The sequence below is a fragment of the Orcinus orca genome, chromosome 19, assembly GCF_937001465.1.
Source record: "Orcinus orca chromosome 19, mOrcOrc1.1, whole genome shotgun sequence".
NCBI classification, from domain to species: Eukaryota; Metazoa; Chordata; class Mammalia; order Artiodactyla; family Delphinidae; genus Orcinus; species Orcinus orca.
Window position 1 is genome coordinate 8,865,526 of NC_064577.1, and position 26,032 is coordinate 8,891,557.

At 38.5% G+C, this 26,032-nt stretch overlaps 2 protein-coding genes across 2 annotated transcripts in view; both read left to right on the forward strand.

Annotated features, from left to right (window-relative positions):
- RAP1GAP2 (RAP1 GTPase activating protein 2) overlaps positions 1–26,032 on the forward strand; it is a 445,551-nt gene that overhangs the window by 257,595 nt on the left and 161,924 nt on the right. The gene's annotated exons all lie outside the window — the stretch shown is intronic.
- Positions 3,540–22,778, forward strand: ASPA (aspartoacylase). The gene is made up of 6 exons (XM_033423223.2): positions 3,540–3,949; positions 7,095–7,290; positions 8,756–8,849; positions 11,384–11,491; positions 18,099–18,208; positions 22,001–22,778. The coding sequence occupies exons 1-6, from the start codon at positions 3,714–3,716 to the stop codon at positions 22,196–22,198; spliced, it is 942 nt and encodes a 313-aa protein (XP_033279114.1). The 5' UTR covers positions 3,540–3,713; the 3' UTR covers positions 22,199–22,778.

Sequence of the window (26,032 nt, forward strand, 5' to 3'; positions counted from 1 at the left end):
CAGACGGGGCATTGGAGTCGCCAGGAGGCTGGGAGAGCTAGCCTGGGTTTAGATGACAGTCCCGCAAGGCCAAGCGTGGTCAGGAAGGCAGGGCCAGTGCTGCACAAGCTCGGGAAGAGAAGGAGTACATACCTTAGAGACCTAGGACCCTGGAGAGGAAAGGGAAGGTGCAGTGACCTGGGCTCTGGCCCTCGGCCATTGGACTGCCCCTCTCTGGCCCTTTGATCTCCGGCACGTTACCCCCGCTAAACCTACATTTCCTTCCTCAGTAAAATAGCAATAATAATACTTAATTGCCCTGAAGATGCTAAAAGAGAAAATGAACAGTTCTGACACACAGTAAATGCTCAATAAATGTTAGCCCTTATTTAATAACAGTAGCTGCCATTTATTGAGTACTTACTGGAGGCCAGGAATAATAATTCTACTTCTGTCTGGGTTCAAAGCCCATTTTTTGTTGTTACCCTACCTTCTGACCATTTGAAGACTGGGGTAGGTGAAGGGAAGAGTTACGAAGGGACCCAGAGATAAAGGGAATGTTGTTAGTGAAGTCCTAAGACTATGAGATCATGAGACTTATTAGTAGTTTCTTTGAAGATTAGGCCAAATAAAAGAGAATGTTGGAAGATAGGATTAGAGGTAAATTGAGGCCAGATAATAAAAGATCTTGAATGCCAAACTAAGGGATAAGTCTGAAGGAATAAGGTCTTCGTTTAATTTGGAAAAGAGAAGACTTCACACTATAAAATGTCTGAAAAAACTTGTCTTCGTGGTTCCAGAGAGGAGATTTTTTAAAAAATGAGTAAAAACTTCAAGGAAGCAGATTTTGACCTGATATATACATATGTACACACACACATATGTAACACCATCTACCCGCCAAAATAGATTTCTCATTGAAAGAAAAAGACTTTAAACCCACTATGAGAAACATCCTGAGCTACATCTGTAAGGACTGCAGAAGTGGAATCTTTGCTAGCAGTTTATAAACCTAGCTGTTCTATCACTATCTTGTTCTGATTATCATTTATTTATTTCCACCTAGAAAGTTATTCTGGATGGATGACAGCTATAGGACCACAGGGGAAGAAAAAATTAAAATAGTAATAGTAGTTTGATTACATGACTGCTGGACAACCACACTGTGTATGAGATGCTTTATGTGTCGTATTGGAGAGAAAACCCTCTCATCCCCCAATCATACTATTTTGGAAACAACTCTGCCTTGAATTTGTTTCCTACAAATTTTCTGACATTGATCAATTGGACAGCCATGACTATGAAAAATTTATTCTCCCTTTGTTTTAAAGTATATTATTTTACTAATAAATCAGGCACCAACATCCCTACAAAACATTTGTAGTACTGGAAGTCAGGCTTATTTTTTTTAAGTCCTTCAAAACATTAAATATTCAACCTAATTGTGAGATAGTGACAACTAGAAAGGGTCTCACTTTGTATACTATGAGTTCTCTGAATTCTCGGAAAGAACTAGACTAATAAGAATTTGTATTTTTTGTAGGGTGGGCTTTGGGAAACAGGGAGTTAAAAATCTTTCGGAAGTTAACTTGGTATAAGAGTATGAAAAGCCTCTGTTGCTCTAGTTCTAAGGAAATGCTCTCCTTTTTTTCTAATAAAGCTTTCCGCAGAAGACAAACTCTGTACACAATAAACAGGGTAAGTATAGGACAGAATTACTACAATTCATTAACTCTCAAAAAAGTTATTCATTTTGACATGTAAGGGAGACTTTATTTATGAATGTTAGATGTGCTTCAGAGTGCTGTTCTGTTAAAATTCCATAAAACAAGCCTCGAAATGCAAGTCATTTGTGCCAGCTCCAAGTACATAGCTGAAGCAGCATTTCCAGAGAGACTAGGGCAAAGGACAGAGCTAACCACAAATTGGCAGAAAAGAAACAAACATAATCGAGTGTTAATAATTCACCATAGTTACTGCTCTTAAAACCAAAGTAACTAAACAATACGACTGTCATCTGTTTACATTTATGCTTGTTTTCTGCATCTCTACAATAAAGTGTTCAGTGTACATGGATGTGGGCAGAAAATCAAAGGCTGCAGGGCTTTATCTGAAATTAGAACAGTAATTTTAATGTGTACGTTTTGATTTTATTATTATGCTTTCTCTATCTCTGCATTATAATCTCTTAAAGGAAGAACACAGGTATTGGTTTATTAAATATTTTGAAGCATTCACATTTTATATTTCCATCATGTGTTTGTTTGTAAGCTTGTTTGTTTCCTGAGCACATTGTAGTGACTGTTCATGTGAATTCGGAAAGAGCAAAATTAGAACTTTGGGGAAAGCCAAAAATAACAGGGAACACCCTTTTGTTCTGTGAAAAACACTGGACTTAGATTCAGCAAACCTAGATCTCAGGCCTAGTTTTCTCCTGGAAGCTTGGGAAATTTAACAAGTTATTTAACCTCTTTTTTCTCTACCTCTGCAATGGGGATGTCAATACCTAACCCATCCTATCTCATAAAGTGGATATGTGAATAAACTGAGATAACGTATGCGGAAAAACATTATAAATTGAACTACTCTGCAGTTGTAATGAATTACTCTTGTCGTACCCCTTTCAAACAATCTCCCATTACTAGCACATAGTGTTTTCAGTACTTGAACATGTTTGACTTTCTGGATGATTGAGCATGAAATCAAATCGGATTTGGCTCAGAGTCATTTCTGCAAAGGGATGTAATCATCTTAGTACAGTATTCTGGATAGTTTCCCCTAATAAGACCCCCTCTTGAGTAACACATTCCAGTGGAGAGTCTCTGTTGCCAGTAAATTAGGCTTTGTCCATATAAACTCATATAATCTGGTTCGTATATATAGCATGCCCCAAGACATTTTCAGGCATTACAAAGTCTTGAAAATTACTAACAGTTGTTTTTCCTTTAGTATTTGGGCAAAAAGTGAGGAAGATCCCTGAGCAAGTTGACTTAGAATTACTAATAACTTCATGAGAAAGAAATGAAAGCATGTTTCAAAGTAGCTTTTTAAGACCCAGTGACCATTGATTTGGTTCTTGCATCTCTGACCATGAAAAAGCATTCTGAGAGAAAGGATAGTGGTTCCAGAGGAGGTCTCTGAAGATCTGCCATTGGCTGTTTATAGAGATGAAATTCAAATGCCCTCAGATGATAAAAAAGGGCCTGAACTCGTTTCAGAGAAGAAGTGGTTTAAAGTGGAAACATAAATATTGAATAATAACAGGCATACTATAGACCTTTTCTTTATTTTTTATAGTTTTGAGGATAAGAAAAGTGTAATCTATTTTTACTACTACAAATAGTCATGAAAGCACCATTAGATGACATTCTAGCTGACGAGAAAACAGAAGTTTTGCATTCGTGTGAGATGTTAATTTATTATTGCATTTAGGTCTGCCGACCATTTGAGGGAGTTAGAAGTTAAACAGCTGTATCTCTAGTTGATCTCTGCATATTTTAATCCAAATATGGTAAAGGGCAGGGCTAAATAAGGGAGTGTTCTTATAATAAACAGGGCTCAGAACTTGTAACAGAAAATTAAAATACACTCCACTCAAGTTCTCGCGTGGTTAACTTTGCACTTTGGTTAAAGTTTCATTTAGATTTAAATTTCTAAACTTTGCTTACAAAATTAAGTTTTCTTTGATCTCCTCTCTTCTGAATTGCAGAAATCAGATAAAACTACTTGATAAAATGATTTCCTGTCACGCTGCTGAAGATCCTATTAAAAAGGTTGCTATCTTTGGAGGAACTCATGGGAATGAACTAACAGGAGTATTCCTAGTCAAGCACTGGCTGGAGAACGGCACTGAGATTCAGAGAACAGGGCTGGAAGTAAAACCATTTATTACCAACCCAAGAGCAGTGAAGGAGTGCACCAGATATATTGACTGTGACCTGAATCGAGTTTTTGGACCTGAAAATCTTGGGTAAGACTATATGTTGTGTTGTGTGTGTATGCATGCACACGTGTGTGTATGTGGATGTGTCTGAAAAGTAGTGTGTGTGAGAGCATATGTATATACGTTTGATATTCATGTTTGTACATATAGTCGCTCTTGTGAATAAGATCACTTTCACTTTTGTTATACGCCATTATGAATTACTCAGTTCTCTAAACTGGGCATTCATGGGCTCTTTTGTAAACTTTTATAACCATCAGACTGTTCTTAACTGATGTTGTTTTTAAATGTATTCTACACAGACTGAGACAACAAATAACAAAGGTTTTTATTTTTAAGTTGTATCTTTAAAGAAGCAGATTTAATAGTCTTTTGCATTAAATGAATGTTTGGCCACTCTGCTTGGATACATATTTGTTAGCTTCTAGGTGATTTACTACTATGTGTTTTGCAACTATGTTTATGGTAGTGCAGAAAGTTCTAGTTAAGAAAAGTGTAATGTTTCAGTGAATATTTGTTTAATGAAAGAGTGAATAAATGTCTATCATCAGAAAACATTAGACCGCTCTGTGATCTGAGGAGTAGATATACTACCTTCAGTAATGGATTACTAAGACCTGAATTTTCTGAATTTAAGTTACTGCTGATGATACATTGCATACAGTGTATGCAATCATAACACTCTAGGTATGTCATTATTATTTTTGCCTTTTTTTTTTACATCATTATAGCTACCACTGTAGATATATAGGCTTCTAAGCTTTTTACCACTTCTTTCTTTCATTTACATAAAAATATTATTAAATACCTACTCTTCATCGGGCACTGTGCCAGGTACTGTGGGAGTACAAAGCTATGGACAAAGTGGTTTCTACTTTCAATGGGTTGGCAGACTACAAGCTAAGATATAAGTCATGCACAGGAACAACTAATGGAGCACCACTTTATGTACTCATTTTCTATTAAATCCTAATTTGAGTTAAGAGTTACTTAATCTCATCACAGATCAAAAGATGGTTACTACATTTATACAAATTTGCCTCACTTTATGGAGTAAATTCTTCTGGGGCAATTATACATAGCCATAGCTTGCGTATCAGGCCATGTTCTCACTAACATAAATTTTAATTTCAAAAATGCTTTATCTTCATGACTGAGGTTATGTCAACACGATTAAGGTTTATCTATTCACCTAAAACAGCTATTAACTAACTCATATTACAAGTGAGGATTTCTTGAAGAATAACTTTTAGTTGGCATGTTAACTTCCCAAATAACTCTGAGATGAACTAGAGTGAGTTTTCTTATTATGACCACTCAATAACATGCATTTCAATGAGAGTAGTCTCTTTAATTAAATTCACTTTCTACTTCTTGCATTTAACACTTATCAGAGGCTAGACAGTTCTCTCTCAGGGTAGTTATGGAAACTTATGAAATAGATAAGTTAATTACCTTCTCTCATCTTCCCTCTCCCAAATTTTGCTGCTTTTCCTCTATTCGTCATCTCAGTGATGTCACGATTACCCACCAAATCACCTATGGAAATCATCTTAGAACGTTCCCCATTTTTCATCCCCTACGTCTAGTGGGTTATGGAGTCTCCCAATTATTCAAATATTGAATAGTTGTAGGTATTTTGCAAATCCAGTCTTCCTCACCATTTTTACTGCCTTAGTTTACTTGTTCTATAGGTAGTTAGAGTAGCGTCCTAAAGAATCTTCCTGCATCCAGCCTTACTCCAATCTTCCCTACCATGTATTGTCTGTATGGCACTAGCCATAGGGATCATTCTAACATGCAAATCTTGTCATGTCTTTCCCCTGCTAAAAATTCTTCAAAAATCTCCTATCCAGAATAGATTTAAGTAATTTGGTATATAGATGTCATTCCCTTTAGGGTATCATTCCTGCCTATTCTTTCAGCTTTATCCTTTGGGACTCTTCCCGTGGGACCTGGATTCCAGGCACAAGAGCTCAAAGTGTCTATTATCTTTCAAGACTTCAAGCCTTGACCATGGGCAACTGGGTGGCTGTGGTGTGATTTACTCACATGGGGGAAAATGAGAAGCAAATCAGTTGGGGGAGGGGGAGAATTCATGAAGTTGTTGCATGAATTAACTTTTAAAGTGCATATGTATCCTTTAGGAACTATGTCTGGTTGCGTGTAATAAAAATCTGAAAATAGTGGCTTCAACAAATAAGGGTTTCTTTTTCACAAGTAATAAGTCCAGAGGTAGGCAGTCCAGGGCTGGTACAGTGGCTCAATGATATCATCAGTGCCGCAGACTCCTCCTATCTTCCCACTGCACCGGCCTTGCTGTGCAGCTTTTGTCCCATAGTTGAAAAATGGCTGCTCCACTTTCTTGACTGATTTCCAGGCAAGAATTACCCAGGCGCAAACTGTAGGTCCTCTGAAGATACTAACAAAAGCAGTCAGAGAATGGAAATAAATGGAATTAGAGAGAAATGTGGTTGAATGCTTTAATGAGGAAAAATAAATTTAAATTATCATGTACGTTAAGAAAAAAATGTATCCTAACCACTGGGGGTGGGGCAGGTAGAGACTCATTTGAGAATTCAATAAAAACTATCAACCGTCATCCCAGAAAATGCATGTATGCATATACCTGCAAATTTTTGTATTTTTGCAGGGTCTACAGACTCTTCTCTGTAAAACTTGACCCTGAACCACTAGTGGTTCCTGGACATCACTTAAGAATCCCTAATTAGATGATGTGAGCACCTAACTTTGACTATTTTTGTGCACTAGAACTAGCTGTAGTGCAAAAAAAAAAGAAAAATCGGTGCATTTGATGGTCTAGTTCCATTATAGCCTAGTGCACTTAACTACTAAGAGACTGTTGATTAAATTAATGGAAGAATTTTGTTCAGGGTTGAAGTCAAATGATAAACTGAAATGTCCTTCTTGTGACCAACCACATAAATGAACTATTATTTGCAAGCATGTCAATGCAACATTACATGGAATCAAATGGAAGGAAAAAATGTAAATTTTCGATTATAAAGTTTTCAAATAAATTTCCAATTCCTTTACAGATTTTTCATATTAAAGGTTTGGCAACTGGTTTCTTATGTACTGTGTTCTTATTGTATATTTATGTTACCTTAGCCGCAGATGTTGTTAATCTTTTTCTCTCTGCTAATAACAGCAAAAAAATATCAGAGGATTTGCCATATGAAGTGAGAAGGGCTCACGAAATAAATCGTTTATTTGGTCCAAAAGACAGTGAAGATTCGTATGACATTATTTTTGACCTTCACAACACTACTTCTAATATGGGGTGCACTCTTATTCTTGAAGATTCCAGGAATGACTTTTTAATTCAGATGTTTCATTATATTAAGGTAATGTCAATGTTATTAATTTACAAGTTAGCATAGGATCCATAATTTTAAGTCACTTATAGATGCGAAACAAGTAGAAAAGGGTCAGGAGGGAGGGTCCAAGGGAAATGGGGGGCTGGGAAGAGCACCAAAATAGAGGTAGTAGTGACAGGCGGGAGAAAAGGAGAAGAAATGAGTAAAACAATAAATGCAATGAATAAAATAATAAAACATATGGACCATTGTGTCTATAAAATTTTAAATCTTTTATCAAGACAGCCACCAAATCATAGGCTATGTGGTAAAATTAATACCAAAATTTTAAATGGTACGGTTGAAGTGGCTCAATTACCATTTTAGGAAGCTCAAAATATAGTCATTTAATGTTGACTAAAGACCAATGGTAAAAAGATTGGCTCTCTTTAGTCCTGCCCTTGTCTCCATTTGATTCAGATACCCTAACATACATCTGATCTTTCAGTACTTCATATAGCTAATCATTTCAAGGCTCCAAAATCTACAAGATGAAAAAAATCAGCAATCCATTGCTATACCTAGAGAAAAACTGCTAGAGAATAACAAGCCAACAAAAACACACATAATAAACTGTATGATTCTTTTTATATAAAGGATAGCCTTCCTTCCGGAGAGCTGGTATGATCTAGTATGATTTAATGGAAAGAGTGTGACCCATATCGCCAGTGCCTGGGTTCAAATCCTGGCTTTCTCTCACTAACTTTGAACAAGATATTCAACTCCCCAAACCTTGCTTTCTTCATTTTATAAAATTGACATCATAACAATACTTACCCCATATGGCTGTTATAAGCCTTAAATGAGATAAAATATTTAATGCACTTAGCTGAATGCCTGGCAGCTAGTAAAGATTATTAGTTTTGTTTCCTTGAATTTTTTGGCGTTGACTAAATAGTAGTTCTGGTAAGAGATCATAATGCAGCTATTCTTTGCTGCTGATTGAAGGGAGAGCTGAATACTTTGCTTGCCAGGCACAGAAGCAGCATGTTATCAAAACCGAGAGGGCCGTCTTGAATTCTCATTCAGATAAGTGGAGGTAGGGGGAGTTAGCCGACATCTGTAGGGACCTGGCCCATAGGGGTAGAAAAAGAATTCTTTAAGAGACCAATACTAAGCCATATAGTAAGTGTAACCAGTGGTGAAAACAAAAATAACCAAATCCATTCAGAAAAAGAATTTATTCATATTCTTTGTTTATGGTTCTGGGGAATTGTTTAATGTACATTTTATCCAGAAAGCTATGTATTATCCAATTTTATATGTAATTCATTTATGTGCTTTCAAAGCTTTAATAATACCATCGGATTTTAGAGTGTGTTTCATAAAGCTGTCTTACTAATCTTAGTTGATGAAGTGAAACATATTGAAGACATTATTGACTCTCTAATAGCAAAGAGAACAAGGCATATGGTCTTTACATAATAAGAAAAATGTTTTAAATTCTTTTCAGACTTCTTTGGCTCCATTACCCTGCTATGTTTACCTTATTGAGCATCCTTCCCTCAGATATGCAACCACTCGTTCTATAGCCAAGTATCCTGTTGGTAAGTCATATTTCCCACTGTCACAACTAAACAAAATATGTCTGAGATGAAACTCTGAGAAAATTAATTTAAAGACTATTTATAGCTACTTGGCTTATCATTATGGCTTATAACTGTCAAGTAATAAGCAAAATATCGCAGGCAGTCTCTAACTATAGCAGATTTCCTCAATTTCATTGAGCAGCTTTCTACATTCCAGGAGAAAACACTGAGCTGAGGGAATTTGAATCTTTTATAATGGACAGTAAGCAGCCTGCCTTTTGCTTAAGGAAGACACCATCCTTATCCTCCAAGACTATTTACTATACAAACATTCTTTAAAAATATAATCTGGAGCCAAGGCAGTCACTATCTTGCTGGCAAGATGTGCAGAAGTACAAAAGCCCCATGGAAAATTCTCTCCCAACATCCCTCTTAGCACCTGCTTTGCAGTAGAGTCTCTGGTAACCTGTGTCTGTTATCCATTCACTTGTTTGCCCTGTCAGTCACGGGGCTGTGAATTCATCTTTACCTTCTGGTAACTTCCAACATGCAGGTTTGCACTCTCATACACCCTCCCAGACAGACAGTCTCTTTTTCTATATTCCATTCTCTTTCCTGAGTGACCTATTAGCGTAATTGTTTGCAGACCACACTATAATCATTAAAGTTGCTGTCACGACTTAAAATCTTTTTTGTCAGATCTCAGGTGGTTTAAATAAGAGAAATTTAATTTAAAAACAAGTTGTCAAACAATAGAAGCAAATTTAAGGTTATCTTGGTTATTCAATTATTGATAATTTTGGTGCATAATCAAGGGATCAGTTGAGGCAAGCTAAAGAGCCAAGTATAGGTAATTATTTGAAACAAACCAAATGCTTGACAATAACGGATAAAGTTCCTTTTTCTCTGTGACACCATATAAAGCATAGGATTTCCAAGTCTTGAGAGAGCAATCTTGGCCTATTACATTTAGGGGGCAATGCTGCTCTTAGGTAGAACAAATATCTACTGATATGTTTGGCTCGTAAAAAGAGAGCCAAATCTTTCAAAGGTTTCAATATGGGGGAGTATTAAGATCATCATAAGTAATAGAAATATTGTATGTTCTCCTTTCAACTTTACTATTTTATTTGGAATATTTTTTATATCATCCAGCCATTGGGGGGAAAAACACTTAAGATCAGAGAGACACTCTCTCCAACTCAATGCTTTATAATACTCCTATGACTTTAGGTGCTACAAGATGTTCATTGTAATTTCAAGCATCATATGCCAACATGACAACATCTAGTGGAAGAAGGGAGACTCCCAGGAACTCCCCTGCAGACCTTCCATTATGGCCAGTTCAGAACTGGGTCACATAGCCATTCTTAAATTAATCACTAGGATTAACGAGATTACTATGATTGACTAAAACTATTCTACATTTGCTCCTGAGTTGGATACCCCAACCAAAATCAGGACTCTGTCAGCAAGGAGTAAGACAGAATGAATTTTGGGTAGGCAGCCAACAATGTCTTCTACAGTATGCATACAAGACATATCCATGAACACATTTTCACACATTTGTACAAATCATTTATGTACTGATACATACCTTAACCGCACTTATATCATATACTTAAGTATATCCAGGAAAGCTAAGCACAAAAATGAAAATGAGGATAAAAGAGAATACAGTAAGATTTTGTGAACTGAGAAATAACAGAAGTGGATGAAAATAGAATAGGTGGAAAAGACTGTATATGAATTGGTGGAAGAGAGTGGATGATGCTATACCTGGTAAATGGTTTTGTAAATGGTTAAGATGATGATTGGAGTGATAACAGTGTGGGAGACTTGGGCAGGAGGGAAGGGACTAGATAAGTGGTTTAGAGAAAGAGTATTTTGTAGGTTTATGGATGGATGCTTGACAGCCACAGGAAATAGACCTGATAGTACAGGCAGAATTTTATTGGGGTGAGAAGAAATGAATACAAATTGTTTCTACAGAAAATTAAAACCATTGCACTATCATGTTGGGATGGGTTGTTATATTAAAGGCAAGAATGTTGCTCTAGGGTCACATAGGTTGTCATTTGACTTCAATCCATGGCTCATTTAGTCTAGATTTCTATTACTAAATATTATAGATGTGTTTTCTCCTACAAGCTAAATGTTCGGTCCGTGACAGTTTCTCTTTGTGGCCACTTATTATTTTGTCAGTATAAATTTGTCTACTCCTTTTACTATATTATTACTTTTTAATATTTTGATAATATTGAAGGAAATTTAAAGAAAAAAGACCCCAAAACCTTGCTGCTATAACACAACTCTTTGATTTTTTTCCATGTTCTCTCCCAGTCTTTATTTACTATGCATATAACTTGTACATGTAAATGTTCTGCTTTATTTTTTGCCTAACATTAGGTCTCAAATATTTTCCATGGTGCTGCATGGTCTACCTCTTTAATCATTTTTAATAATGGGATTCTAGATCTTGATATATGAGAATGCTCGATCTTATATTCTAATACTTAGATGAGTGTGACTGTCTCTCCTTCTGTACCTAGGTATAGAAGTTGGTCCCCAGCCTCAAGGGGTTCTGAGAGCTGATATTCTGGATCAAATGAGAAAAATGATTAAACATGCTCTTGACTTTATACATAATTTCAATGAAGGTAAGTAGTAGGCAGAAATTGTTTCTTTAATTGTTAGCTTGTGTGTGTAAATAAATCAGAAAAGGAAGATGAGATGGAGTACACATAATGACTTAACCACTAAACACTGAAATAGCAATGGAACCTAGGTTAAATTTGCCATGTTTGTGACATTAGTTGCTTTTTAAAGAATTTAATCACTTCAGCCATTCGTCAATGACCAGTGTAGACACATTCAAGAAAAGCAGCTACCAAATAAAGCTCCCCTAATGAAATCCTCATTTTCCTATTAATCTCCATTTTTAAAAGCAAAGAAATACAAATGTCCAATAAACAGATGAAAAGATGTCCAGTATCACTAGTGATCAAAAAGTGCAAATTAAAATGCAAAACCATTTTCTCCCATTAGATTGGGAAAATATTAAAATCTGATAATATTAAGTGTTGGTAAGGGTGTAGGAAAAGGAGACATTCTCCTTCCCTGCTGGTATAAATTGGTAAAGACACTTAGAGGATAATTTTACAGTAACCACTTTCTAATATGCACAGATCCTATGACCCAGCAGTTCCACATCTCAAAGAAACACAAACACATGCACACCTACATGCCACATACAAGGGTGGCCACTGCAGCATTGTATGTAAAGCAAAACAATGGAAATGACCTGAATATCCATCAGTTGGTTAGTTAAATAAAATAACGTGGAAAGATCTTCAAACTACATTGTTAATTGAAAGAAAGCAAGTTGCAGACCAAAACATACAATATACCAATTTGCTTCAAAATAATAATAATAAACACTTGCTGGAATATACATAAATATATATGTTAGTACATAGGAACAGTTCTAGAAGAAAACATATCAAACCGATAACAGCAATTACTGGGGAGAGGAGGGGAAAACCAGGTTAATTTTGTTTTAATTGTGTTCAGGAAGAATGATGTATTCATGTATTATTCGTGCAATTACAAAACAGTTAGATGGGGCTGGTGGTGAGATGGGTACATGGATCTCTATGTACTATCTGCTCATTCATTTGGTAAACCTAAAACTGCAGCAGAAAAAATAATGAAATCTATTAATTATTTTAAAAATAACTTAAAATTTTTAAGAATTATAATAAAAGTAAAATCAAAGAGGCATCTTATGTAAATAATTATTCATACAGGCAGAACTGAAATTATTTGTTGAGGAATGGGCCATTACAGTGAGAGGGCTGGTGAATAGTTCAGTGCCTGTGGGGAGTATAATCCCTTAACCTGTTTGTGCATCCTACTGTGATCACAGGAATTTCTTCCGTGCTTGGGAATCCTTTGACTCCAAAGTCACAAAGACTGAAAATCAGCATTCTACCACCTTTGTCTGAGGACAGGTTCTATACGGTCTAGTGGACCTGGTGTTGGGAAGGTCATCAGTTATTCACAAGAAACCATTCAAATAGTGAGTGTGAGACTATGATGTTAAGAAACAATGCACCCAGGTAGAAGGCCACAAACCTGACTGAAAAAACACATGGTTTTCAAATCACAATCCATAGATTCCTGCTACCGGGTAGGGATTTAGTAGCTGTCCTAGTAGCTCCGGGACAGCCAGCCCACCTCTGCTTCAATCAGAGCAGTTCTATCTGTTTTATCCTTGTAACATTTCATTTAACCAAAGGATTCTGCAATTCAACATTTGAAAACCGTTATTAATTTAGACTCTCCAGTTTGATGGATTTTTAACTAACATGGAAAGAGCACCATTATCCAAACAATGCTGGCAAAAGGATCATAACCGTCTGAAGAAAAGTCTCTAGAAATGTATAGAAGAGCTCCATTTTTGGCTCTGTGCTACTCAAAATAATTATTAGTGACTTGGATAAGGACATAAGTGACATGCTTATATAAGTGGTAAGTGACAGGAAGCTATCCGGAAAATATCTGGGTTCAAAAGGTGTATCCAAAAAGTTCTGACAATATTTAACAATAATCTAGACCAAATGTTTAAGGTTAAATACATCAGGAACAACATTTTACTTTCATGTTAAAAAATCCCAGGATGAAGGAGGTGATAGTCTCTTTTCTGCTTGGCTAAACAACATTTGGAGACCTCTGAATAAATTCCAAGTCCATATTTCAGGAGAAACATCTACAAAGTAAAGGTTAGCCAAGGAGTTAGTTGAGCACGTTGAAGAGTTTGAAAACCATAATAGGAATGATCCCAAAGATGCACATAGAACTTCAGTTTACACATAGAACTTCAGTTTACAAAGTACCTTCACATGTATCCTCGTGTATGTGACAATATGAGTGGAGCCTGATAGAATCAAAGATACTTAGACTGGCAGAAAGAAGTCTCAAGGCCAATTTTATTTCAGAGTTTCAGAAGTGTTATATTGGAAAGGAATTAGACATGTTTTCTGTGACTCAGAGGCCAGAATAGAATCGGTGGGATAGTGTTACCTAAAGACAGAAATTTCTGGGACTTACCTGGAGGTCCTGCGGTTAAGACTCACGCTCCCAATGCAGGGGGCCCAGGTTCAATCCCTGGTCAGGGAACTAGGTCCTGCATGCCTCAACTAAAAAAAAAAAAATCCCGCGTGCTGCAGCTAAGATCTGGCACAGCCAAATAAATAAATATTAAAAATAAAAAAGAAAGAAAGAAAGAAATTTCTAATTAACGAAGCTGACCAACAATGGAACAGACCACATTTTGTGAGGTTGTTTAAAAGCAGGAGCAAGATGACCACTTGGTCAGAAAGATACGGAGAATATTCAAGCATCGATGAAACTTAGGCATTTGAGACTCCTTCTAGCTCTGAGATTCTAAGTAGCAAAAACATGCTTCTTTGTGTTCTACCACTTTCTCCTTTCCTCCCAATGGACCTTCTGGTTTAAAGGTATGACATCTGCTGTTTCCATCTTCATCTTGGAAGGTGTGGTAAATTCTAAAAATGGCCACAAATTCTTCCCTTCCCTGCTTCCATGTCCTATCAAGAGATGGAGTCTGTTTTCCTACCACCTGAATCTGGCTTGGCCATGTGACGTGTTTTGTGCCACAGAAGAGGTTTGAAAAGAACTTGAACATCAGGGCTTGCTCTCTTGCTGACCTTGGGAACCTTGCACTGTCATTATGTGAATCAGTCCACCCTAGCCTGCTGGATAATGAGAGACTGTGAGGCTGAGAACTGAGACACCCCAGCCAATAGTCCTGCAGCTCCGGCTGACAGCCTGTCAAATGTCAGATATGAGAGTAAAGCTGTCTTAGATCATCCAGCCTCCTGCTGACCTGCCATCTCACCACAAATGCATGAGCAAGCCAATTAGAAATCAGCCAGTCCAGCCTAGACCAGAGGAACGGGCCAACCAACTCACAGAGTCATGAGCTAAATTAGGTGGTGGTTGTTTTATGCCACTAAGCTCTGGCATAGTGCGTTACGCAGCAAAAGCTAACTGATACAGAAGTAATCACGGGGTATCTGCATTCCAGCCCTGGCTGCACTTTCCACGCCAAGGGGAAAGGAAGATTTTTCTTTGGATTGCAACCATAGCACACTATGGGCTCTACGCTGGATGAAAGTTCATCTTGTTTATTAAGAGTTTGCCTGGTATAAATGTAAACTACTGCTTTTCCAAGTTTCTGGGCATTGGGTTGTTTAATGCTGCGTCTTTGTTGGTTGGACTCCACTGTTGGCAGACTGCCTGCATCCCAATATCTCACTGCTCAGGAGCTACCCAAATGTTTAACATACTTAGTTAAGAGAAGGAGCACAGTGGGGAAGTCATCTAACCAGTTGAACGTCCTCCTGAAGTTATGCAATCACAGAGTGTCAGAGCTGGAAGAGTCCTCCAAGGTAAACTAATGTGAAACCTTCATTTGAGAGGTAAAGAAAGTGAGCTTAGAGAAGTTCAGTGTCTTGCTCAAGTTTACACAGCTAGGAGACTAGAGCCTAGGTATCATGACTCCCAGTCCTAGCCTCTTTCTCTCCCACACTGGCTTTTTAAGTTCCGTTTTCTACCTCTGTCCTACCTCGGTGTACTTGTGGACAGTGTGTCGGTAGGCATAATTTGAGAACATCTTTTGGTTTAGTGTTGTTTGTGAACATCCTTAACTAAAATTTTATGGAACCATATAAGACCCCGAATAGCCAAAGCAATCTTTAGAAAGAGGAACAAAGCTGGAGGCATCACATTCCCTAACTTCACACCATATTACAAAGCTGTAGTAATTAAACCATATAATATTGGCATAAAAGCAGACACACAGATCAATGAAACGGAATAGAGGGCCCAGAAATAAACCCATGTATATATGGTCATTTAATTTACAAGAAAGGAGCAAAGAATATACAATGGGGAAAGGACAGTCTCTTCAATAAATGGTGTTGGGAAAATTGGACAGCCACATGCAAAAGAATGAAACTCAACCACCATCTTAACCACCATACGCAAAAATTAACTTAAAATGGATTAAAGACTTGAACATAAGAATTGAAACTATAAAACTTATAGAAGAAAACATAGGCAGTGAGCTCCTTGAAATAGGTCTTGGTGATTTTTTGAATCTGACACCAAAAGCAGAAGCAACAAAGGCAAAAATAAACAAGTGGGACTCTGTCAAATTAAAAAGCTTCTGCACAGCAAAGGAACCCATCAACAAAATGAAAATACAATCTACTGAATGGGAGAAAATATTTGCAAATATGTGAAGAACTCATACAACTCACAGCAAAAAAAAAAAAAAAAGTGTGATTTAAAAATGGGCAGAAGATCTGAATAGACATTTTTCCAAAGAAGACATACAGATGGCTGACAGATACGTGAAAAAATGCTTTACATCATTAATCTTCAGGGAAATTAAAGTCAAAACTATAATGAGGTATCCCCTCACACCTTTTAGAATGGCTGTTATCAAAAAAATAAGAAATAACAAGTTTGGTTGAAGATGTAGAGAAAAGGGAACACTTGTGCACTGTTGGTGGGAGTCTAAGTTGGTGCAGCCACTATGGAAAACAGCATAGAGGTTCTGCAAAAAATTAATAGGACTACCATATGATCTAGCAATTCCACTTTGGGGTATTTATCCAAACAAAATGAAAACACTAATTCGAAAAGCTATAGGCACCTCTGTGTTCATTGTAGCACCATTTACAATAGCCAAGGTATGGAAACAACCTGTGTCCATCAATGGAAGAACGGATGAAGAAATTGTGGTATCCATATACAATGGAATATTATTTAGTCATAAAAAAGAATGAAGTCTCGCTATTTGTGACAGCATGGATGGACCTCGAGGACATTATGCTGAATGAATAAGTCAAGCAGAGAAAGACAATTACCATATGATCTCTCTTATATGTCAAATCTAAAAATGAATAAATAAAAATTTAAAACCAAGCTTGTAGATACAGAAAACAAATTGGGGGTTGCCTTAAAGCAGAAACAGGTAGGGATGGGAGAAATGGATGAATTGTCTGAGGGGTTTTTAAATTTAAATAAATTGAATTTTTTTAAAGCCACTCTAACCTATTAGACAGCCTGGAAGTTTCATTTTTCAAGAACAGTGTAACCACGAAAAACTCAGTAAGACACAGACAAATCCAATAAATAGAAGAAACAAAGAAATCAAAGAAAATAAGAAATCGAGTGTTGGACTATTTGGTGTATTGGATTGGTTCAGGATTATGAAACCTAAACTTCTTATTGTTAATAGAAAGGGTACAAGTCCTTTATAATATATTGTCCACTTACTCCATAGGCCAAGGAAGTTAAAGGCCTCTGGGACCTGAGATCTTTAGTCATAGAGCCAACACTCAGCATTTTGGTAATGCTGGCAATGATGAAATAAGATAACACTAGAGCAAGAGCTGTTATGGCCAATGACATGTGCCTCTAAGGGTGGCTTTTTCAGCTTTAGGTTAGGACATTCAAGCACCAGAAAGAAGGTCCTGTACAGTGTCTCAGTGTTAGTGGTGGCAGAGCAGCTCTCTGCCTGAAGCTGTACAAGCCTGTGGCATTTTTCTTAATAGCCCCAAGTTGGAAATGTGCAAGATGTCTATAAACCATAGAAAGAATAAATAAATTATGGCATTTTCTCACAGTGGAATACTATACTGCAAATAAAATGAACAATAGCTACATACCACAATAGGGATGAATCTTCCCCAAAAGTTGATCTTAAGAAGACAGACACAAGATGCATATATTGATTGATTATATTTGTAAAATATTCAGAAGTAGGCAAACCTGAACTATATTGTGTGGGATTCATGCACGGGTGGTGAAGCTATAAAGTAAAGCAAGTGAGTCATTACCAAAATTAGTGGTTACTGCTCAGATGGGAAGGCGATGGGATCATGATGGGAAAGAGACATGCAGGGATGCTGGTATGCAGGCAATGTTCTTGTCCTGGGTGGTGGTTCCATGGCTAATCACTTTACAGTTCATTAAACTATATACTTATGTTTCATGTACTTTCTTAGTGTTATACTTCACAATAAAATGGTTCAAAAGCAAGAAAATAGTGTGTTCTCCCTGTAACTGTCTGTCTTCAGTTTTTGTTCTTCTTCCTTCTTTAAAGTATCAACTTCCCTTTTTTCAGGAGATTTTGTTAGTTGCTATTTATACATATTGTTTTTGCCATAGGAAAAGAATTTCCTCCCTGTGCTATTGAAGTCTATAAAATAATGGAGAAAGTTGATTATCCCAGGAATGAAAGTGGAGAAATTGCTGCTATTATCCACCCTAAACTGCAGGTAACATTCACTATTTCTTTTAAATGTTGAAAATAATGATGCCCTACCTTTGAGTAGAACTTTACAGTCCATAAAGCACTTTACATGCATTAGCTCATTTGATGTTCTCAAAAACACTGCAGTCTAAGGTATTCAGACCGTCACTCAGTGAATATTTACTGAGTAAATCCTTTGCTGGCTCTGGGGGTACATCAGTGAACATGGTTTATATTCTTGTGGAATTTATAGTCTAGATATACTAAAGTCTAAACTGTGATCTTGAAATGAAGATAACCAGATGCTATAACAGAATAATGAGGTGGGGATGGGGGTCAGAGAATGTGAAATTCCTGTTCAGGTGCAATGGGTAAGAATTATTATATCTATTTTAATATAAGAAAACAGAGGCTCAAAAATTATATCCTTCCCATAGTCCTATAGTTATTGATGACAGATCCAGAATGAATGTTCTTTGCAGTTGACCACATTGCTACCACCTCCCTGTGATCACTACTGTATAAGTTAGAGCAAAACAATCAGAACCTCTTTCTTTGGAATGTTTTCTGCCGCCTTTTCCTGACTCCTCAAAACCTCAGTATCTGCTCCTTGTGTGGTTTGATCAATAATGGCATAGTGAAGGGGAAGAAAAGGCTCATAGGAATGTATAGGAGGTTTAAAACTGGAAAAGGCAGAGATAAAAGCAGAGAGGAGCAAAGATTCCAAAAAGCTAAAACATCCATCTCCATGCACAATCTCAGACCTCAGAAATGTGGAAGTGATCCAGTGGGTTGTCTAGTCTGGTACATTCATCCCTGGATGCACATTGCCTAGAGAGCCTTTTGAAAAATAACAATCCCCCACTCTGGGATAATCTGATCTTATTGGCGTGGGTAATTAGGGTGGAAAACCACTGATCCAGTTCAGACTCCCGTTTAATGACCCTAATGATAGTTATTCAGACTTACAACTTAATAAAGTAGCCTGCCCAAAAATAGACTCGTGGAGCAAATCCAGCTTTGTGCCTTAGTGGGATCTGGGTGGAAACTTGAAGAAGGAGCCTTGGGCAGTGTTTTAAAGGACAGAAAGATAAAGATTGGGGGAGAGAAAAGAGGAAAGCACTACAGGTAACAAAAATTGCACATACAAGAAACAGAGGCCAAAGTGATGATGTCACAACCTGCTACAACACAGGATTTAAAAAAAAAATTTTATTGGAGTATAGTTGCTTTACAATGTTGTGTTAGTTTCTACTGTATAGCAAAGTGAATCAGCTATACGTATACACATGTTCCCTCTTTTTTGGATTTCCTTCCCATTTATGTCACCGCAGAGCACTGAGTAGAGTTCCCTGTGCTATACAGTAGGTTCTCATTAGTTATCTATTTTATACATAGTTATCTCATTAGTCATCTATTTTATACATAGTATCAATAGTTACAAATGTAAGTTTTACATTCCTCAAGGATATCCATGAAAAATACAAAAATCATCCTGGGGAGGCAGAGAGGTAAGATTGATGGGATCACTAATAAACAGGGCTAGTTGTAGGTCTTGAAAGTCAGGAAGGATCATTTTGATTTGGTAGACAATAAGGAACGGCTCAGTATTCTACAGGAGGGATTGACTGATTGACTATTTCAATAAATATATTTGAAGGACTTCTCAGCTTGTTCTGGGCCCTGAGATTCAAGATAGGGTCTCTCATAGAGCTTCCATACTAATAAGGGGAGAACAGACCGTGAATAAGTAAACAATACATCAACCACATGATTTCAAATTGTAATAAGTGCTATAAAAGAAATAAACAGAATAATATAGGCGCAGTTAACAAAGGGTTCCTACTAGATGGAGTGGTCAGAAAGAGCCATCTCTGAGATGAGGGCATGGAAGCTGGAACCTGGAAGGTGAGAAGTCAGCTGTGTGGAAAACAAGTGCAAAGGCTCTGAGGCTGGAGCAAACTTGGAGTGTTTGAGGAACAGCAAGAAGACCAGTGTCAACGGAGAGTAGGAAGTGAACAGAGACCCTGGAGCCAGAGACTCAGGCAGGCACCTGGTTATGAGTCCAGATTTTATTCTAAAAATGATGGTTCTTAATCAGGGGTGCTCAATAGAATTCTCCAGGTCCCTCTTCCCACCCCCCAATGCTTGGAGCCTATCACGAAAGCAGTAATACAGTGCTTCTCAAGCTCCAGCCACATGAGAATCACCTTAGGAACTTTTTAAAATCCTCATTCTCCGGCCCAGGGATTCTGATTTAATTTATCAGGGTGGAGACAAGAAGTCAATTAGGTTCACCAGGTGATGTTCATGTGGCTCAGGCTTGGGTAGCACTGCCCATCTGAATCTCTGGAGGTGGGGCTCGCAGACAGTGGGGTGGTGTTGAAGAAACCCTGTCAGTCGTTCTGGGGCACATCTCTGACTGAAAACCACTGGTCTGGAGCAGTAGTTCTCAGCCACCCTGTCCTGTAGAACCACCTGGGGCTTTAAAAAAAATACAAACAGCGAATTACAACAGCGAGTAGCATGAGGGAATTGGAGGAGGTGTGTCATGGAATTATGCTTCTTGATTACATGCTTATATGACCCTGTGCTATACATTTGTCAAAACTCATAGAATCACACCGCAAAATGGTTGGATTTTACTGTATGTAAATTTAGAAAATAGTGATGCCTGAGCCCCACTCTTGAGATTCCCATTTGATGTATCTGAGATGGGGCCAGCCTTTATTCATCTATATTTTTCAAACATCCCAGGTAATTGTAACGTGCAGCCAGGGTTCAGAAAATCGCTGTGGTGCAATGCTTCTCAAACTTAAATGTTGCACCTGTGAACCTCTGGGGATGTGTTAACATGAAGATTTTGACTTAGTAGGTCTGCGGTGGGGAATCAAATTCTGCTTTTCTAACAAACTCTCAGGTGATGCTGCTCTGCTGCTGGGAACTGTTAGAAACACAGAATCTCAGACCCCCACCCCAGACCTATAGAATCAGAATCTGCACTTCAACAAGATCCCTATGTGATTTGCAAACACAGCAGAGTTTGAGGAGAACTGCTCTAGGGTTCCTTTGGGGTGCCAGCACTGGTGTTTGAGGGCTCACAGGTCCAAACCCTGGTGGGGACCTCTCAAACGATTCAGTTGTTATCCTAATGTGGGGACACGTATGGGAAATATCCACGTCGTCTTAGAGTTTTCCCAGCCCACACCCCACCTTCTCCCACCAGTTCCCACCAGTATAGAACCTCCTAGCATGCAGGCACAACGTCACTCATTTTTTATCCCCAACAGTAGAATGTCTTATACACAGAAGGCTCTTAATGGATATTTCCTAAATTTTGCTGAGCAGAATTTAACTTCAGGTAGCAAGAGTTAGGATATGCACCTGAGGAGACACTCATTTAGTTTTGCCTTTTGATATTATAAATCTCTTTGGCAATATTCAAGGCAAACCTGATATTGAAGCAAACTATAATCACATGTGTCAGTTATAAGAATAAAAAGGGGAACTATTAAAACCGCTGCCCAAATTAACTGCTCAATCTGTTTAGTCAGATAACTCACATGCCTCTACACTATCTCTTTTAAAATAAGACAATGCTGTCATTTTAGTTGTCTAGAGCCTGACATAAACATTTTTTTAATTTATTTTTTCTTCAAGTATAGTTGACTTACAATGTTGTGTTACTTTCTGGTGTACAGCAAAGTGATTCAGTTATACATATATGTGTTCTTTTTCATATTCTTCTCCATTATACAATGCGTAAAGTAGGCAAAAAATCTAATGTAATTTATGTATTCTAATTGTTTCCTGAGAGGATCAAGACTGGAAACCATTGCACCCTGGGGATCCTGTGTTTTTAACTCTTGATGGAAAGACTATTCCATTGGGCGGAGACCATACCGTGTACCCAGCGTTTGTAAACGAGGCTGCATATTATGAAAAGAAAGAAGCTTTCGCAAAGACAGCTAAACTAACACTCAATGCGAAAAGTATTCGCTCCTCTTTACATTAGAAATCACGTCTAGCTCACTTGTTATAGGGTACGTTGAAAAGTTCTACTAGTTCGTAAGCTCCTGAAGAGCAGAATTGTGCCTTATTCATTTCCACAGCACCTAGCCCAGTGCCTTGCACACAGTGGACATTCAGGTAAATTTCTTGAATGAGTGAATACATTAATGAATACCTTTTATAGATATCGTACTTTATGTATGTAACTTATTCAAAGAAGCACATTTCTTATTTCTGTATAGCTTTTTATACCTTCTACTTTGATAGTTTAACATTCTTAGTAAACAGCCTTTGAATTTAAATTTTAACATTGAAATAGATACTATATACACAAAAAAATAACTTGAGCATATAATTAAATGTTGTATGTTTTCAAGTAATATAAAAATGCTGCTAGAAACTAAAGGTATTTTAATTTTTTTCACATTTGCATTAATGATAAAGTATTAAGGATCCAGTCTATCGACTTCAGCAGTAGTTGTGTTATCTGTAGGTTTTTCAATGCTCTTTTGAAGATGAAATGTGAACAAGAAATGAGGGCTGATTGTAAAGGTGACATTATGAATAAATCAAGAAACTCTGAATGGTCCTTTGTCCACTGACAGCCACCCGCACAAAGCATCACAAAATATCACTTCTCTGGCATGCCCACTTGTTCTGGGTTGACCTCAGGGAGTGAAGAACCTCCTTCAGACCTCTCACACGCCCCGCTAGAAGCTCACGTTCCTTCCCAACTTGGCAGGCATGTTGCTCCCAGCCCTCCCTTCTTACTTTGAAAGAACACGCTTGCCCCTCTTCCCAGCCAACGTGTAAGGAAGTCTTTGGGTTCCAGTAGCATAGGTAGTAAAGGCAGAAAGAGCAGAGGGCAGCGGACACTAGCGGAAATGTGACCCAAAGCCATCTCTGGTTCACAAATGCATTCTTTTAAGACATTCCCCCCTGGCCTAAATGCCCAAGTCCCTCACTCCCAGGATTCTTCTCCTCAAAGGTCCTCGGGCTAAAACTCTGCCTCTCTCCCGCTCCAATCCCTGCAGGAGCCTCCCCTCCCTCCTCATGGCAGCCAAGTAAAGAACACTTTATCCCATGATTTGGACCCCATGGAAACCATGTTTATGGTTTCAAATATATTTACAAAATCACACTAACATTATCTGTAGCGTATATATGTCTATATATAGACAGTTCCATTCTTGCAAAGCAAATTCATTAAGCCCATTTCATTCCATATTCACTGCTCTATAGCACACAGTTAAACTGTTTCTAAATTTTCAGCATTTATTTTTGCACTTTACCAAAACTATTTTCATTGGAATAAACTCTCTTCCTTCTGAATTCTTTACTAAAGATTCGATTTATCAATCACCTTTTGTATATAACAAGTTTTACCAAGCTTCCTTCTCCCATAGAACATAGAATGTTCCTTTGTGCTCTATGTCTAAGTTCAATTTTTCTAGGTCAGTTTTTTTCCATACGTATATTTTCGCAAAAATACTTTACTCTCCCATCAAATTTTAGTTAGTTAAAAAATTTACAACGTGCAACTGAGGCCACTGCGATTTCCGGTTTTGTATTGATTATTTCTATCAAGTCTTATTCTCTCTGACTCAGTATTTATATCTTTAGAGTTAGTTAGGTGTGATTTTTTTTTTTTTTTGCGGTACGCGGGCCTCTCACTGTCGTGGCCTCTCCCGTTGCGGAGCACAGGCTCCGGATGCGCAGGCTCAGCGGCCATGGCTCACGGGCCCAGCCGCTCCGCGGCATGTGGGAACTTCCCGGACCGGGACACGAACCCGTGTCCCCTGCATCGGCAGGCGGACTCTCAACCACTGCGCCACCAGGGAAGCCCAGGTGTGACTTTTTTTAATCTATAACTATAACATATTGCTGTGTGGCTTTAGCCACTTTCAGTTTTATTTTGATTATTTCTAACAGTCTGCAGACTCATTTTTCCCATTTATAAAATGGGGATAATCATAATAATAGTGTCCCTCTCATGGGATTATTGTGAGGATTAAGTGGGCTAATGCAGATAAGTACTTAGCAGGGTACCTAGTGAAATTCCTAACATAAAAGGCCCTTCCTGATCTGCCCTTCCCTCCCCACAACCTCCCTAGACTCATCTGCTTTCAGGTCCTCTCTGTTCCGGTGGGCTTTGTGTTGTTTTATTCCTGCATGTCTTCACACAGACTGGCCTTTCCACCTAGAATTTTCTCCCTTCCCTTCCCTTCCTCCATCCCTGCCCCTCCCCCACAAGACCTCGTGTTAGCAAATTCCTATTTTTTTCTTCCAAATGCAACTCGACTCTCATTTCCTCTATAAAGCCTTTCTTGGCTTGCCCCTTTGACCCTCTCTGCTTCCATCCAAACTTGGGGACATTACCAGTGTCTTTTTCAGCACCTGTAACCTACTAAATGCCTGATAAAGTTCAGGTGAGTAAATGAGTGTGCTCAATCATTCCTTCTCTGCTGAAATGTCTTCATATTCCATCAATGTCTCTGCCTTCTCTTTGCCTTCTTGCCTTCTTTCCCAGTCACTTCCTGAGTGTCCCCATCACTCCCAGGTAGAATTTACTCCATGCCACACTCTTCAGACTGTCACTATATGCCAAATGATGGCGGATGGAAAATTACACCCTTTTAAGCCAGCAGCCCTTTGGGGAAAAAAGGGAAATTTGGGCTTCCCTGGTGGCGCAGTGGTTGGGAGTCCGCCTGCCGATTCGTGCCCCGGTCCGGGAAGATCCCACATGCCGCGGAGCGGCTGGGCCCGTGAGCCATGACCGCTGAGCCTGCGCATCCGGTGCCTGTGCTCCGCAACGGGAGAGGCCACAGCAGGGAGAGGCCCGCGTACCGCGGGAAAAAAAAAAAAAAAGGAAATTCAATAATCCCATTGTGTGAAAGCTTTGGGTGGTTTCCCCTCACCCTTGATAGGAAATCTCAAAGCCTCCCCACAGCTGGCCGTGTCCTATGTGCTCTAGCCTCTGCCTACCTCTGCAGCCCTTTTTCCCAGCAATTTGGCCACAAAAACTTCTCCATCCTCAAATGCACCAAGCTCCCTACTACAACATGGTCTTTGCCCATGTTGTTCCCTCTTATTGAAACCGTATCCCACCACCACACTCCCTTTACCTGGATTCCACTTATTCTTAAATGTGACTCAGGCTAGGGTAAACCACTTTGTTATGTGAACTCATTGACACTACTGGACTAGTGCGTACCAGAACACCTCAGAGAACCTGTATCCTTGGCCCAGGAAAAAGCACTGTGACCTTTACCTGTCATTCCATCTTTCTCCAAGTCTCAATTTCCCCACCTATTGAATGGAGATAGAATACTCATCAAACCATCTACAGGGACTTCCCTGGTGGCACAGTCGTTAAGAATCCGCCTGCCAATGCAGGGGACACAGGTTCAAGCCCTGGTCTGGGAAGATCCCACGTGCCGCGGAGCAACTAAGCCCGTGCACCACAACTACTGAGCCTGCGCTCTAGAACCCGTGAGCCACAACTACTGAGCCTGCGTGCCACAACTACTGAAGCCCGTGTGCCTAGAGCCCATGCTCTGCAACAAGAGAAGCCACCACAGTGAGAAGCCCACGCACCACAACGAAGAGTAGCCCCGCTCGCCGCAACTAGTGAAAGCCTGCGCGCAGCAACGAAGACCCAACGCAGCCAAAAATAATAAATACAAAAATAAAAATTAAACAAGCCATCTAAAAAACAGTGGATTAAGATAACCAATATGAATGAAAGCACTTTATAAATAGGGAATCATACAATCTAAAAGGCTGAAAAAATTGCAAAATATCTTTTGGAAGATAATTTTTCACAGTATCAAAAGTC